The 15,529-nt window shown below is 36.4% G+C and overlaps 1 protein-coding gene across 8 annotated transcripts in view; it reads left to right on the forward strand.

Annotated features, from left to right (window-relative positions):
- The window catches only part of TRPC4 (transient receptor potential cation channel subfamily C member 4), a 196,269-nt gene that overhangs the window by 50,244 nt on the left and 130,496 nt on the right, over positions 1–15,529 (forward strand). For all 8 annotated transcript variants that reach the window (XM_081551738.1, XM_081551735.1, XM_081551736.1 and 5 more), the window contains one exon: positions 8,510–8,913. In XM_081551738.1, coding sequence (XP_081407864.1) covers positions 8,530–8,913 — 384 coding nt within the window. In that variant the 5' untranslated portion in view covers positions 8,510–8,529. The remainder of the gene's footprint in view (positions 1–8,509; positions 8,914–15,529) is intronic.

Genomic DNA, 15,529 nt, shown 5'->3' on the forward strand with positions numbered 1-15,529 from the left:
CAGGTCAGGAAGCACCAGTTACAACTGGACATGGATCAACAGACTGGTTCCAAATAGGAAAAGGAATACGTCAAGGCTGTATATTGTCACACTGCTTATTTAACTTATATGCAGAGTGCATCATGAGAAATGCTGGGCTGGAAGAAGCACAAGCTGGAATCAAGATTGCAGGGAGAAATATCAATAACCTCAGATATGCAGATGACACCACCCTTATGGCAGAAAGTGAAGAGGGACTAAAAAGCCTCTTGATGAAAGTGAAAGAGGAGAGTGAAAAAGTTGGCTTAAAGCTCAATGTTCAGAAAACTAAGATCATGGCATCTAGTCCCATCACTTCATGGGAAATAAATGGGGAAACAATGGAAACAGTTTCAGACTTTATTTTTTTGGGCTCCAAAATCACTGCAGATGGTGATTGCAGCCATGAAATTAAAAGACGCTTACTCCTTGGAAAGAAAGTTATAACTAACCTAGATAGCATATTAAAAAGCAGAGACATTGCTTTGCCAACAAAAGTTCATCTAGTCAAGGCTATGGTTTTTCCAGTGGTCATGTATGAATGTGAGAGTTGGACTGTGAAGAAAGCTGAGTGCCGAAGAATTGATGCTTTTGAACTGTGGTGTTGGAGAAGACTCTTGAGAGTCCCTTGGACTACAAGGAGATCCAATCAGTCCATCCTAAAGATCAGTCCTGAATGTTCATTGGAAGGACTGATGTTGAAGTTGAAACTCCAATACTTGGGCCACTTCATGCGAAGAGTTGACTCATTGGAAAAGACTCTGATACTGGGAAGGATTGGGGGCAGGAGGAGAAGGGACTGACAGAGGATGAGATGGCTAGATGGCATCACCAGCTCAATGGACATGAGTTTGGGTGGACTCAGGGAGTTGGTGATGGACAGGGAGGCCTGGCGTGCTGCGATTCATGGGGTCGCAAAGAGTCGGACACGACTGAGCGACTGAACTGAACTGAATACACTTTTTATGCACCAGACCCTTTTCTAAGCCATGCATGTAGACCAGTGAGCAACGGAGACAAAAATTCAACTGCTTAAACCATAGAAATCTTTCTTTTTATAGCTATACTTTCCACATATTGTAGTGCCATCCTGTGATAAAATATGGTCTTTGTGTGAACAATCTTCCAAGGCGATATGCATGTGATTAATTTTATTCCTTCCTGGATTTAAATAATTTTAAAAAGATATGAAATTCTAGTTTCAAAGTTCATTTTGAGAGGGGAGGCTTTTATCTGTCTCAACTTTTCAGTCGATACCTTATTATACTCTAACCTTCAAATTTGTTGTTAAGAGGTCTGATACTAATCTGATCCTTTATTCATTTTATGTACTGGACTTCCCAAAATATTATCATATGATTTCCTAGTAAAACAAGGATAAATTCATTATCACTCCTAGCAGTAAGGAGAACATCCCATTGATAAAGCTGTGTAGTGCCACCATAGGGGCCAGCTGGAAAGAATATCCATAGAGATTTCTGCCCCGGGTGCAAGGAATTTAAGGTGGATCTTTCAAGATGGGAGAATGATGGAGATTGGGCAATATTTGTGATGTTACTAATTTAGGATCAGTAGATTTAGCCAGGTCTTCCCTGGAGGCTCAGCTATAAAGAATCCTCCTGCCAATGCAGAACATGCAGGTTCAATCCCTAGGTCAGGAAGATGCCCCAGAGAAGAAAATGACAACCCACCCCAATATGCTTGCCTGGGAAGTCCATGGACAGAGGAGCCTGGTGGGCTGTAGTCCATGCAGTCACAAAGGGTCAGGCATGACTTATCGACTAAACAGATTTAGCCAAGTGAGGGGTCTGGAGAGAGTCTTGATAAGAAAGATAAGGAAGCTGTTTGCCCAAGTGAGCAGGATGTTATCTCAGGTAAATTTATATGCAGGAATTTCTTGATGGAAACACTGAAATCCTGAATTATTTATTGGTTTACACTCTTATCACCCCTGAGAGAACATTTTATAGAACAAAAATTAATGTTGACCTAGCTATTCCTTATGTTGTAAGTGGTAGCACTTCTCTTAGGGGATTTTTTTTTCTCCTCCTTTATAATTTTCTTAATCTGTGAAGCAGCTGTTTTTCTACATTTTTCTATATGACATGGCACTATGGATTCTTTCCATATGAGGTCTTTTATCTTCTGTAATTATGAAAATTCTTGGTCATTACTACTAAATACATTACTACCATTATTTATTTGCTCTTCAGTCATTTGCTATATTATAGATGTTGGCTCTTATCCATCTATTCTCGTTTTCTCTTCACTTTGACAGTTTCCAAACTGGGAGAATGTCACGATCTGAACTTGAAGTTTGCTGCTTCATTTCATGGTCATTCTACCGGTATCTCCAATTGCTTTTTTTTTAATTCTTATTCTTGATTACTTCTTATTCCTCAGTTTTTCTCCTATCCTCTTTATAATTCTGTAAATATTAATATGCATATTTTAGTCTCCTGTTATCTGGTATATAAACTTGATCTCTCCCTTTATAAGATATTCCGTTTGCAGCCCTGGCGGTCTTGTACTTTTTCTTTCTCCCTCTGTGCTGTCATTTCCCTGGAAGTTATCAGTCAAGTGATTAAAGTCTTATGTCTTTCTGATAATTTAGATAGTACTGATAGAAAGCATATTGCAGAGGTGAGAGTTATAGATGTGTTGATTTACATGTTATAGGTCTCTGTGGGAAAAAAAAAAAAAGCTTGTGGGTAAGATATGTAGAGAATAAAAATAGGTAAAGAAAAAATGAAAGCATTTTGCTCAGGCTATTCAGTAATTTATGACCACTCACTGGATGTCCAGCTATTCATTGTGGCTTTCAGTGGGCTAAACAATCTTTCAGCACATGATTAAAGCAATTTTATCCTGTTAATTTTATTCCTTTACCCCAAACGACAGAGAGATAATTCTAAAAATATAGTCATTAATTTGTTGGTTCATCAGCAAATTTGGGGCAGTAACCACTTGCTTTGGATTGAGATGCAATGCTGTATAAGTCACAATCTCTTACACAGTAAAAAGAAAAAAAGTTCTAAATCTAAGGAGTACACAGGGTTTATGAAAATGCATAAAAGAGGTCATTAACTCTGCCTTAAGAGGAAGAGAAGAAAAATCCACAGAGGCTATGATAGTTCACAGAGGTTTTAAAATTTGGCAGGAGTTGCCAGAAGGCTCAAGGGGAGGAACAGTATTCCTATTCTAAAGAACAGTATGAGAAAATGCTTAGAGCTGTAGTGGCCAAGTAGTTGGGATTCCTGTCAGTGTAAAATAAGGTTTTTCAGTGATTGACTTGGGAGATACACCTAAGAAAGCATTAAAAGCCAGATCATGCAAGTCCCATATTCTATAATAGGTTATTATTTTTCCTGTGAATTGTTATGAGTCATTTAAGGATTATAAGTACAAGAGTGATTGAATCAGATTTATATTTTAGAACTATTAGGCATGTGGCATTGTGGAGGCTAAACAGGGAGGATGCAATATCAGTGAGATTATTAGAAGGATATTGGTGTAGTCGTGTGAAAGATGATGAAGAAAAGGGCCTGGAATTAGGAATGATAGTTAAAATGAGAGCATTATGCTTTTATGTGTACGATGCATTATGCCAAAGATTATTGATATTACATACTACACCAATAGCAAGAAAAAAATCCAAATAAGTTTGAGTGTGAATAAGTCATCTGGGAAATTGTTATTTCCTGTCAGATTTCAGAAAAAAAATACAAATACAACCTAGATATGTGCCGTACTATCCTAACAAAAAAGGAGTCTTTATTTCTCACTGTATCATGAGCTCACACCTGTACAGATGTATCTTCTGGCAGTTAGGGAATCAAAAGTGACAAGAAAAAAAAGGAAGTTGTTTGGGGAAATTTTATTTTACTTTTAATAATGTTCACTCAAGAGTGGAGATTTCTGTGTATTTTCTTTTCTTTGTGTTCTTCAGAATTCAAGTTCCCTGTTCTTTCCACCACGCGCCTAAGCTCATCCTTTAGGGAACATGCCTTCTGATCTCTATAAATATCTGGAACTTTTGTTTTCCTGTGTATCTTCAAGTTGTTTAGATAACTGCAGTTTTCATATCTAGGGACAATTTTTAAAAATTTCTCTTGAGATTGATGTCAAGGTGAAGCTCTCTCACATTTTTGTTTCTTAAGTCCTGAACATATTTAGGGAAAATAAATATTAGGTTAATTTAAAATTCATGTGCAAGATTTGAGTTTTTCTCCATCACGTTCCATATCTCTTCCAAGTCCTTGAAACATAACTTGATGAAGTAGCCATTTCACTTCCAGTTTATGCATCATACAGGGATCATTGAAATCAAAGGATCTGCTAAACTCTGTAACTTATGGGGAAAAAATATCTTTTCTCCCCCTCAGAAAGTTCATTCTGAAAGTGTAGGACCAGGAAGAGGCTTTTATTTCCACATTGGAGATCAGTATATGTGCTTCACTGAGTCCCATGTTCTTTTACAGACTTTCTATCCAGTAGCAATTCCATAGTTTCTGATAAGAGTGTCACCTCAGGAACCATCAGCCTTATCAGCACCTTCTCTTTGCGATTGCATTCATATATCACATTTTTAAATTGTTAACCTTGATTTTTGTCCTTCAGTTAGTATCACTGCATCTCAATCCGGAAGGACAAGTCGATGTACTGAAAAATTATATACTCTTCCTTACTTTTTAAAGCTTTTAGTCATCAATCAGAGTTGCTCCATCTTTTCTCTCCCTCTCCTTTTCTCTTTCTCTATATTTTACTATTCCATTATAAATAACTCAATTTTGTATTTTATATATTTACATTTTAAATGTATTTTAAATCCATCTAGCCTTCCCAACATGAATTCTAACTTTTTTCTGATCCAGGACATTTGAAAAAAGATAGCAGATAAATGGTCTTTCTTAGCACAAACTCTCCTGATTCTTCTCATCTGTCCTTCATGAGTATTGTTTTTCTCACTTTATGGATGGAGAGACAGGTTGTTTAATGGAAAGTCTCATACCCAATTCACAACTTAAATATGATGTGGACTAGAATATATCTTTTTTATTGAAGTATAATTGCTTTGCAATGTTGTGTTAGTTTCTGCTGTACAACAAAGTGAATCAGCTATATGTATACATATATTCCCTCCCTCTTGAGCCTCCCACCCTCCCTTCATCCCATCCCTCTAGGTCATCACAGAGCACTGAGCTGAGCCTCCTTTGCTATATAGCAGGTTCCCACCAGCTATCTGTTTTACACGTGGTAGTGTATGTATGTCAATATTAATCTCCCAATTCATCCCAACCTCCCCTTCCCATCTCCACCATGTCCAGCTGTCCATTCTCTACACTGTTTCTCTATTCCTGCCCTGCAAGTAGGTTAATCTGTACCATTCTTCTATATTCCACATGCATTAATATACAATATTTGTTTTTCTATTTCTGACTTACTTGAAACTGTGTGACAGATTCTAGGTCCATCCACATCTCTACAATGATCCAATTTCAATTCCTTTTTTATGGCCAAGTAATATCCCACTGTATATATCTTTATCTCAATATTATATTACTTTTTTTTGAAACATACTTGTGCAGTTTACATTTATGGCAGTTATCTGGATTAAATGAAATGGGTTTTAATAAGTCTAATTTCTCATTATCTATCTCCTCTTTTCACCCAATTTCTTGTATATCTTCTATGTTGTCCACTAATCCCTTCATTGTCACCAACATCTTGCACTCTGAAAAGGATAATGCTGTTTACTATCTAATTTCTATTGGATACCAATAGAAATAAAATAAAGTAATAAAATAAAGCAAATGCAATAAAATAAAATCCAGTTTTTCCATCTTTGAGACTGATTCCTAACCCTGATTGGGTCATAATTCACATGAATTTCTTATAGTCTGTGTGTGTGTATGCTCATACTTTTATTTTAATTTCTATTTTGGGCAACAATCAAACATTAGTCTTAAGCAAAAATGTTGTGGTGAGAAACTTCAGATTCAACTCTAGAAAATGAAGGACAAAGAGTAAGGTAATAGAGAATGTATACTGCTGAAATAGAATATAAATGGCAGTTATTATCATTATAAGGTATTTATATTATAGTCTTGATAAAATTGCCATGTGACGACTACATCATTGATCACACATATCTTATAGATGCTGACACGAATAGACAAGAAGTACTGGGAAAGTGGGTGACAATTGCCTTCTTAAGGCGAATATTTTAATGCTACCACTGATGCGTATCTGGAGTAGGAAATAGCAACTCACTCTATTCCTGCCTGGAAAATCCCATGGACAAAGGAGCCTGGTGGGCTACAGTCCACGGGGTCACAAACAATCCGACAAAAGTTGGCTACTAAACAACAACAAAGGGGTCACAGAGTCAGACACGACTTAGTGAATAAACATCAACAGATATATATATGGTACATTTGGGGTTAGAAAATTAAAATGAGATATGTAACATCATAATGATGTTGATTTATTGAAGCTTTGGTTATATCTGAGGAATATTAAGTTGTCTTAATTATCTAATAATATAAATTTTATTCCTGTTACTCTAGTAATTTAAAGCATCCTCCAAATACTGAAATTATAATCAAGTTCAATCAATAAATATGAACATGGAAAATGAATACATTTGAAAACCAGTATTACTTTTCATCTTCCTCCAAAAAAGTAATATTGCCATTTAAAGAACTCACAACACTCTGTCTCCAATTGTGAAAATAAATGTATATCATGCTATATAGTTGATCATAATACATTTTAAACAAAATGATTGGTAAGATGGGAAACATTTGAGAAAAATGTTTTGGATTATAAGATTGCCACTTTTTGCTTTGTCTATGAAGAGGCCTTAATAAAATGCTGAATCTAATATGCCAGAAAGGAACAAATTGTGAATGTACAGCATTGTATATTAGACTTTGAACCTAGATATTTGAGAAATCATGATGAATAATCTGGACATCAAAAATTAAAGCTTAACTGCTTGGTAACTGAAATTACTGTTAAATCAAGGCAGCATGCAAACAATGCATAATTTCTCAAATTGAGAACATTGCATTAAATATAATCACATTTGTTAACGCAATGCATATTTAATCTACAGTTAAAGCATTATTCAAATCCGGTTGAGTTATAAAATGATAAGATCAATTAAGATAAATATGCATATTCAGGTACCTAGAATGCCCCATTCATTTTAATTTGATAAACAAATGTATGTAAATAAACATGTGAGTTGAATATTAATGACATAGAATAATAAAATAGTTTAGACTGTACATATAAAGTCAGGAACTAACAGAAATAAAGAAGTTATGCTCAGAGCAATACATTTTTATAAACTTTGTATCATTAAGATGATTATGAAATCAGCAAGATTTTGAGAGACATTGGATATTTTTTATTAATCTATTTTGAGATGACAGTTTAATTTATTTGAAGTAATTTCCTCATCTTCAACTGTATCTTAACTGTAACTTCAAAATAATATTACATTTTACAATAAATATATTCCTGACTTGTGGTTTATTCTGTGCTTTGGAGGTAAGGGAATTAAGAAAAATAGCATTTTCATAATAAACCATATATTTAATCCCTTTCTAAATGTTTCCTTTGGAAATTAAATTGCCTAGATACATCTTGATAATACCATCAGTTCACATTCTTTCTTCCTCAATTAATTTATTTATAAGAGGAAAAAAATACAATTATACTCATCAGGCTTGGTATGATATTTTATTGACATTAATATCACTAAGTCACAGAAACTTTAATGTCAGTTCTTACAAACATTAGAAATAGAAATGAAAACAAAAAAACATTTTGCCGAGATGTAGATATTCTGTAATCTCAACAGCATCTTCAAGATGAGCAAAACTTATAGTGAATGACATACTTGAAAATCCCTGGTCCATTTTGTGGCCTCAAGGTACAGCCTTTGACTTTCAAGGTTCTCTGTTAAAAACAGTATGTGTTTATGATAAATTTTGTAAATAATTTTTAAAAATTACAGGTGCAACCCCTGACAAATGTTAGTTTTAAAGTCATATTTAAAAGCAACTCGTCATGGAACTTCCCTGGTGATTCAGTGGTTCTGACTTACCTTCCAACACAGGAAGGGCAAGTTCGATCCCTGGTTGGGGGGCTAAGATCCCACATTCCTCATGGCTAAAATATCAAGGCATAAAACAGAAACAATACTGTAACAAATTCAATAAAGACTTAAAATTTGAAAAAGTAACTAGCCAAATATTAGCCTCTCTTTATTCTTCTTAGATAAGAACTTTTGTAACCTGTGTTTTGAGATCACTGAATAATTATTACCTACTTACATGGTTTAAAGGGAAACTAACTTCTTAATAATTAAGTTTTATCATTATTATTGGCATCGTTGTGAGTTAAATGTGATGCAGAATCATTAAAAAATGTGCTAACCCTAATCCTTGTGTGTCTTGGTTTTTGTTTGCACTTTCAGAGACAAAGACATAGCATGACATGAACATGGCGCAGTTCTATTACAAAAGAAATGTTAACGCCCCCTATAGGGACCGCATCCCTCTCAGGATAGTCCGAGCAGAATCTGAACTCTCACCCTCCGAGAAAGCCTACCTAAATGCTGTGGAAAAGGGAGATTATGCAAGCGTCAAGAAATCCCTAGAAGAAGCTGAAATTTATTTTAAAATCAATATTAATTGCATCGATCCTCTTGGAAGAACTGCTCTTCTCATTGCAATTGAAAATGAGAACTTGGAGCTCATTGAACTCCTCTTAAGCTTTAACGTCTATGTTGGAGACGCCCTATTACATGCTATCAGGAAAGAAGTCGTGGGAGCTGTCGAGCTGTTGCTGAACCACAAAAAACCCAGTGGAGAAAAACAGGTACTTGCAAAAATACTGGTTTTCATTTATTTTACATGCAGAAGGTTTCTATGGATGTTCAAATTCTCCCCCAATTTTAAGAAATATTAGCACTGAAATCAAACTATTATGATGAAAAGCTACTGCTAAGTACACATTTTATACTCTCCAAAAGTCACCCTCACCCGCACCTCTTACCCTGGCTGATCAGACTTTAATGAGAACCAAAGCAAAACTAAGTAACCTATGGCGGCTTCCCATACATTAGGGACATGTTTATGTAATAGTATATAAATTTGGGGGCGGGCGCTACTGTGTATATGTGGGTGTTTTCTCCTTGTCCTTCATTTTCTGAAGATTCTGCAGAAACAAGCTGAATTCTTTTGCTATTTTTCTTTTTAATCTTCTTGCCTGTCCTGGAATTCTATATCTTATTGCAAAAGTGAGTTGTGCATCTAACTCTAATACTGCTTTTTAGCAAACTCTAATGGATTCTTTTAAATGGAGACAAATTTTTTAAAAAAGCAAAAAAGATTACTAGAAAATAACTGACTGTAGATTTAATATATCACACTTACTATTGGCAAAATGTAGCTGTATCTTAATGTCATCAGTAGAAACTAAGCTAAAATGGTATGTGATTATAAATACTATCTGATTTTTATTCCTGTTATCTCCCTATTTTTTACTTCTAACGAAGTGGAAAAATCATAGACAGAAATGAATAAGGAATCTATTTTTGTCTGTCTGCATTCTTCCCTGGTACTGCCCTGTATCCGAACTATTTGATCCTTTATCCTTTCACATTGAACTCTTCACTTCCCCACATCAAGTCTCACTGACTAATTGCAGAAGACATTGCATATATTTCAGTGGCTCAAAATCTGTTCTTTCAAGTAAAATCTTATAAAAACATGTGTTACTACACCTCTAGCAGTTTCTGTTCTATTTGATAAAGGCGCAAAATTTTCTGTAAATGATGGACTCTTAGAGACATTGTGGTTTACTCACTACGTCGTGTCTGACTCTTTGCGACCCCATGGACTGTAGCCCCACCAGGCTCCTCTGTCCACGGTATTTCTCAGGCAAGAATCCTGGAGTGGGTTGCCATTTCCTTCTCCAGGGGATCTTACCAATCTAGGGATTGAACCTGGGTCTCCTGCACTGCAGGCAGATTCTTTACCAACTAAGCCACCTTAGAGACATTACATTCTTTTAAAGCAAGACCTGCTGTAGCTATTAATACCATTATCTTTGCTTTACTGGAGGACTTTGATCAGAATCATTGCCATGATTAGGACAAGAATTTCAAGGCTGGATGTCTCCTGAAAAGATCTCCCTAAAAGTCTGTGTTCTTTGGCCCATTCTTATGTCTCACCATCAGGCACCCTTTTCCCTCACCTGGCTCCAAACTTTGACAAAACAACACTCCACAATAACAATACTTCTTTACTTTTTGCTTTACTGGTTTTTCATTTTTTGTTTCATATCCAGTTGTTTGGGTTACCTTCCTACCTTATTGATCTGAACTCTGATTATTAGTAAAAGGTAGTAAAGGTTTGCAAAGGTTTGCAATCTGGCAGGAGTCTGAAATATCCCAGGCCATGTATTTCTGGACGATTTCTCTTGTATCAGTTTGTAAGACAAAAATTTTCCAACTTGTACAATCCTTGACAGGGGTAGACAGGCAGTGGTAATGTTTAAAGACATATGTTATGTTACATCCCAGTCTTCCACCACTAGAGAAACACTGGACACTTAGACAGGAATGAGTAGGAATCTGTTCTTATCTGTGTAAGTTCAGGTGCTACTTCCCCAGTCATCTTGTGAATTTGAAACACCTTGTACAATCATACTCCTAAAGTATTTGCATTTCCTAATAACAATGATCTTATATTGTATACCCTCTTGTTTATTATCTATAAGAGCAACCATGAGACAGATTTGGGACTGTGTGTCTAGATCATTTAAGATTGTAACAGGTCTATAGAACAAAATTGCTATTGTGGTTTTCCTGCTTATTACTATATAATCTTCTTTATTTTATTGTCTAAAGAACAGTGACCAAACATTTCAGTGTCTCTTTAGTCAATGACATTTGTGCTGGCCAAAGTAATTTGGTGTCTGGAGAAGATATCTGCTATTATGAGATTGTTTGTTGGAAGATGTTCAACTTCTGAGCTAAACTCTAGTCTGACAAGTAGGTCTTGGCTTTTTAGGGGCACTTGATCTGGAACCCTGATCATTAATAAAAGGCAGTAAAGGTTTGCAATCTGTCAGGAGTCTGAAATATCCCAGGCCTTGCGTTTCTGGAGGATTTCTTTTATATCAATTCATAAGCCAAGAATTTTCCTTTTCTGTTTGCACATTCTAGAATTCCTCTTCAGCAAAGACACCGAGAATCAACAAAAGTTGTATCTTTTGGTTTGAATTGTGTAATTCGGAAAGAGCAACTCCAACCTACCTGAGTTCCTGGTATCTTGTACAACAAAAGTGAGGTTGTTACACCAGGAAATGTATACAGTATGGCACATAAAAGAGGTCCTTGGGGTTTGTGGGGGAAAGAGGGGGGCAGTCGAACCCAATTAGGGCTTGGCTGTTTATTTGTGACTTACTTAGACAATGCGTCTCTTAAGCGTGGCCAACATCATTTGGAATAAAAGTTTCCATTAGCCAGCATCTGGTAGGTAACAAATAAATTCTTGACAGGATTTTTATCTCATAAATTGTAATTCCTTAGATGATTCTTGTGATCACGAAAGCCATTTTGTGTTTACTCTGCCTAATTTGCAGTCTTACAGGCCACCCTCAAAGACCCTGGAACACATTACCATTAATTTTGTTGAGGTCACTGAAGCTGAGTGTTAAAACCTAAGAACAATAATATCCAAGTGGTCAAAATCAGCATAACTGTCTTAAAATGAGTCAAGGAAAAGGATCTATTATAAAAACACACAAATCTGATGATTAGAACACCACTTACTTAGAACTTAAAATGTGACAGATGTGGATCAGGAAATAGACTCTTCTTTGACGAATGTGTCACATGTTAATTTCTTTCTCTGGAATAAGATGCAATGTGTGATTGCCTCCCGAAATCATGCGGGCTTGAGATTTCAGATTACTTGGCTTACTCTTCCAGTACATTCGCCAGGGAACAGTTTACAATTTGCATATACTTTTGGGGCCAGGTCTGAGCCCCATCACTAGGAAGGAGACATGATTTTTGTTTTCTAGAGTACAGTTGTGAAGAGAGACAGGAAAAATATCATGGGAATATGAGCAAATGTAATCACAATGGAAAAGAGAAATCAGTCCTTGGGAAATTATGAAACTAAACTGACTAGACGTGGTAAATACAAAACATTACTGGGTGGAGGGCATCAGAGGAGCAGGAGAAAGGCCTGAAGAAGAAGGACGAATGTTTGGTTTATAACTGGGGAAAGTTGATTCCAGTAACTGAGGTAGAGACTCTAAAAGAGGTGTGTGAGACCTGCTTGGATATACTCAGCTTTTGCTTTCTTGACATTGACATCTAGGAGATTATCAGACATTTTGGACTTAAGAAAGGGGTTTGGGATTGATATACAGATGATAAGGAGGACCTTGAAGTGCATAAAGTCACCTGTCTTCCAGTCACTTTGACATTGGTTGTATGTCCTTTCCCTTGTAAAGTGTTTAAATGTTTATGATGGTTAGTATGTTAAAAGCTTTTCTCAATGCCACATCTAATGAAGATATTTAGATTTTTCCAGATAAATACATGGGCACAGATTATTAAATATTTCCTTCCCTATTTCATGTACTTCTTCATAAATCAAGGCATTGAGTTCTTAGTGTTTTCATTTTTACTATAAAAAATGGAAAGAGTAATACTTTATTTCTTTTCATGCAGTATGCAGCATGGAGAACCTGTTCTTCTCCACACTGGGCAGGAAGATGGAACATTATGTATTCTTACTGAGGCTGCTTCCTGGCTGGAATCATTACTCTGATATTCTCTGCTGATTTTACTGAACTTTTCTTTAACGTCCTTAGTGGCTTATTTCTCCATAGGAAATAACCAACAGTGACTTCTCATCTCCCTTTTTTCAGTCAGCTGATGGGTTACTTGACTTCTAATTATTTCTAGCAGACCTTTCTCTTTGATGTCTTCTAAGGCCAGATTCAATTTCAGTTTCAGCTGCTTCAGTAAATGTTTATCAGAAGCAGAACTTTCTTTTTCACTCTTCACTTAGACACTAGTACTGAGTCTTCATTACCATCAACATTTCTAAGAGGGCTTGTTACTCCAGTTTGCAGGATCCTGCCGCAAGAGTCTGATATAGCTGGTCTGGAAGGGATCCCTGGGACTTGTGTTTCTCACAAGTATGAAAGTGACACTAATGCTTCTGGTCTGGAGACATCACTTTGAGAACCGCTGACTTAGAGAATGTTGAAACCTACAGAACCTATAGTTGTATACCTCATGTTGGGTATGGTTGAATTATACCATGACAACCTTGCTTTTGGGAGATTTCAAATAATTACCTTAAACATGAGTGATTAAGTGGTATTTCAGTTCAGTTCAGTCGCTCAGTCATGTCCGACTCTTTGCGACCCAATGAGTCGCAGCACTCCAGGCCTCCCTGTCCATCACCAACTCCTGGAGTCTACCCAAACCCATGTCCATCGAGTCAGTGATGCCATCCAGCCATCTCATCCTCTGTTTTCCCCTTCTCCTCCTGCCCCCAATCCTTCCCAGCATCAGGGTCTTTTCCAATGAGTCAACTCTTCGCATGAGGTGGCCAAAGTATTGGAGTTTCAGCTGCAACATCAGTCCTTCCAATGAATACCCAGAACTGATCTCCTTTAGGATGGACTGGTTGGATCTTCTTTCAGTCCAAGGGACTCTCAAGAGTCTTCTCCAACACCACAGTTCAAAAGCATCAATTCTTTGCCGCTCAGCTTTCTTCACTGTCCAACTCTCATATCCATACATGACTACTGGAAAAACCATAGCCTTGACTAGACGGAACTTTTTTGGCAAAGTAATGTCTCTGCTTTTAAATATGCTATCTAGGTTGGCCATAACCTTCTTTCCAAGGAGTAAGCATCTTTTAATTTCATGGCTGCAATCACCATCAGCAGTGATTTTGGAGCCCAAAAGAATAAAGTCTGACACTGTTTCCACTGTTTCCCCATCTATTTGCCATGAAGTGATGGGACCAGATACCATGATCTTAGTTTTCTGAACGTTGAGCTTTAAGCCAACTTTTTCACTCTCCTCTTTCACTTTCATCAAGAGGCTCTTTGGTTCTCCTTCACTTTCTGCCATAAGGGTGGTATCATCTGCATATCTGAGGTTATTGATATTTCTCCCTGCAATCTTGATTCCAGCTTGTGTTTCTTCCAGCCCAGCGTTTCTCATGATGTACTCTGCATATAAGTTAAATAAGCAGGGTGACAATATACAGCCTTGACGTACTCCTTTTCCTATTCGGAACCGGTCTGTTGTTCCATGTCCAGTTCTAACTGTTGCTTCCTGACCTGCATACAGGTTTCTCAAGAGACAGGTCAGATGGTCTGGTATTCCCATCTCTTTAAGAATTTTCACAGTTTATTGTGATCCACACAGTCAAAGGCTTTGGCATAGTCAATAAAAGTGGTATTTAATACAAAATAATTTTCCAATTTCACTAATGCATTTATTATATTTTCCCTTCTTTGGGAAAAATACTTTGCTAAACATTACTTATCCATTCAGTAGTTAAGATCCTAGAGCTTTTCAATGGAAGAAATTTTGATTTGAAAGCCCCACTAAAAAGAGTACCAGATTTTATAATTTCAAGAGACCCTGGAGATCATCTAACCCAACCACTTTGTTTTACAGAAGAGGGAAAAGTATTTAGGATTTAACCTGACCAAAAGAATCTATAAACCAATATCTAGCATCCAACCTGAAGATAGCCTGAATGATGAATATTCATTGAACTTGTCATCATGCCAGTATTTCATGATAAGAATTTTATTTGCATTATCTCATTTCATCTTCACATTATCTGGTAAAGGTTGGTCCTATTGTTCTCCCCCTTTACAGATGAGGAAATGAAGGCACAAAAAAGTATTAGTGACACATCCCAGATCATAGAACCAGGAAATATCGGTGCTGGAACTCAAGAGTCACAAAAGATAATCACCAGGCTATCTGGCTCCAGCCACTATGCCAATTTGGATAGGAATCATTTAAATGATTAGCTAATTATCCTAATTTAGGATGTGAGTTACATAAATTTAAAAGAGCCTCTAGAGTTACATATTTAGGCTGTGCCTCTATCTTGAATATTATGATACCATTTATAATTTAGTTGCTCAATAGATACTAAGTCATTAGAAGTAATTAGAAGCTATGAAATGCCAGGGAAGAGTAGAGTTGAGTGACAGATATGCTGACTTCTAGCCCTGTTCAACACTTGCTAACAGGACAAGCCTCTGAAAATCATTCTGAGCCTTAGTTTTCTCGGTATTAATTGGAATCATAGAATTTACTTACTTGCTTCTTAATGTCTGGTGGTGCTAAAGTTCTGTAAAAGTGTTTTATAAGGTGACATGTAAAAACAGCATAATATACTGTTATTACTATATTATGTCATAATCT

The sequence above is a fragment of the Giraffa tippelskirchi genome, chromosome 12, assembly GCF_054371585.1.
Source record: "Giraffa tippelskirchi isolate mGirTip1 chromosome 12, T2T-mGirTip1v1.2.pri, whole genome shotgun sequence".
In the NCBI taxonomy this organism is placed as follows: Eukaryota; Metazoa; Chordata; class Mammalia; order Artiodactyla; family Giraffidae; genus Giraffa; species Giraffa tippelskirchi.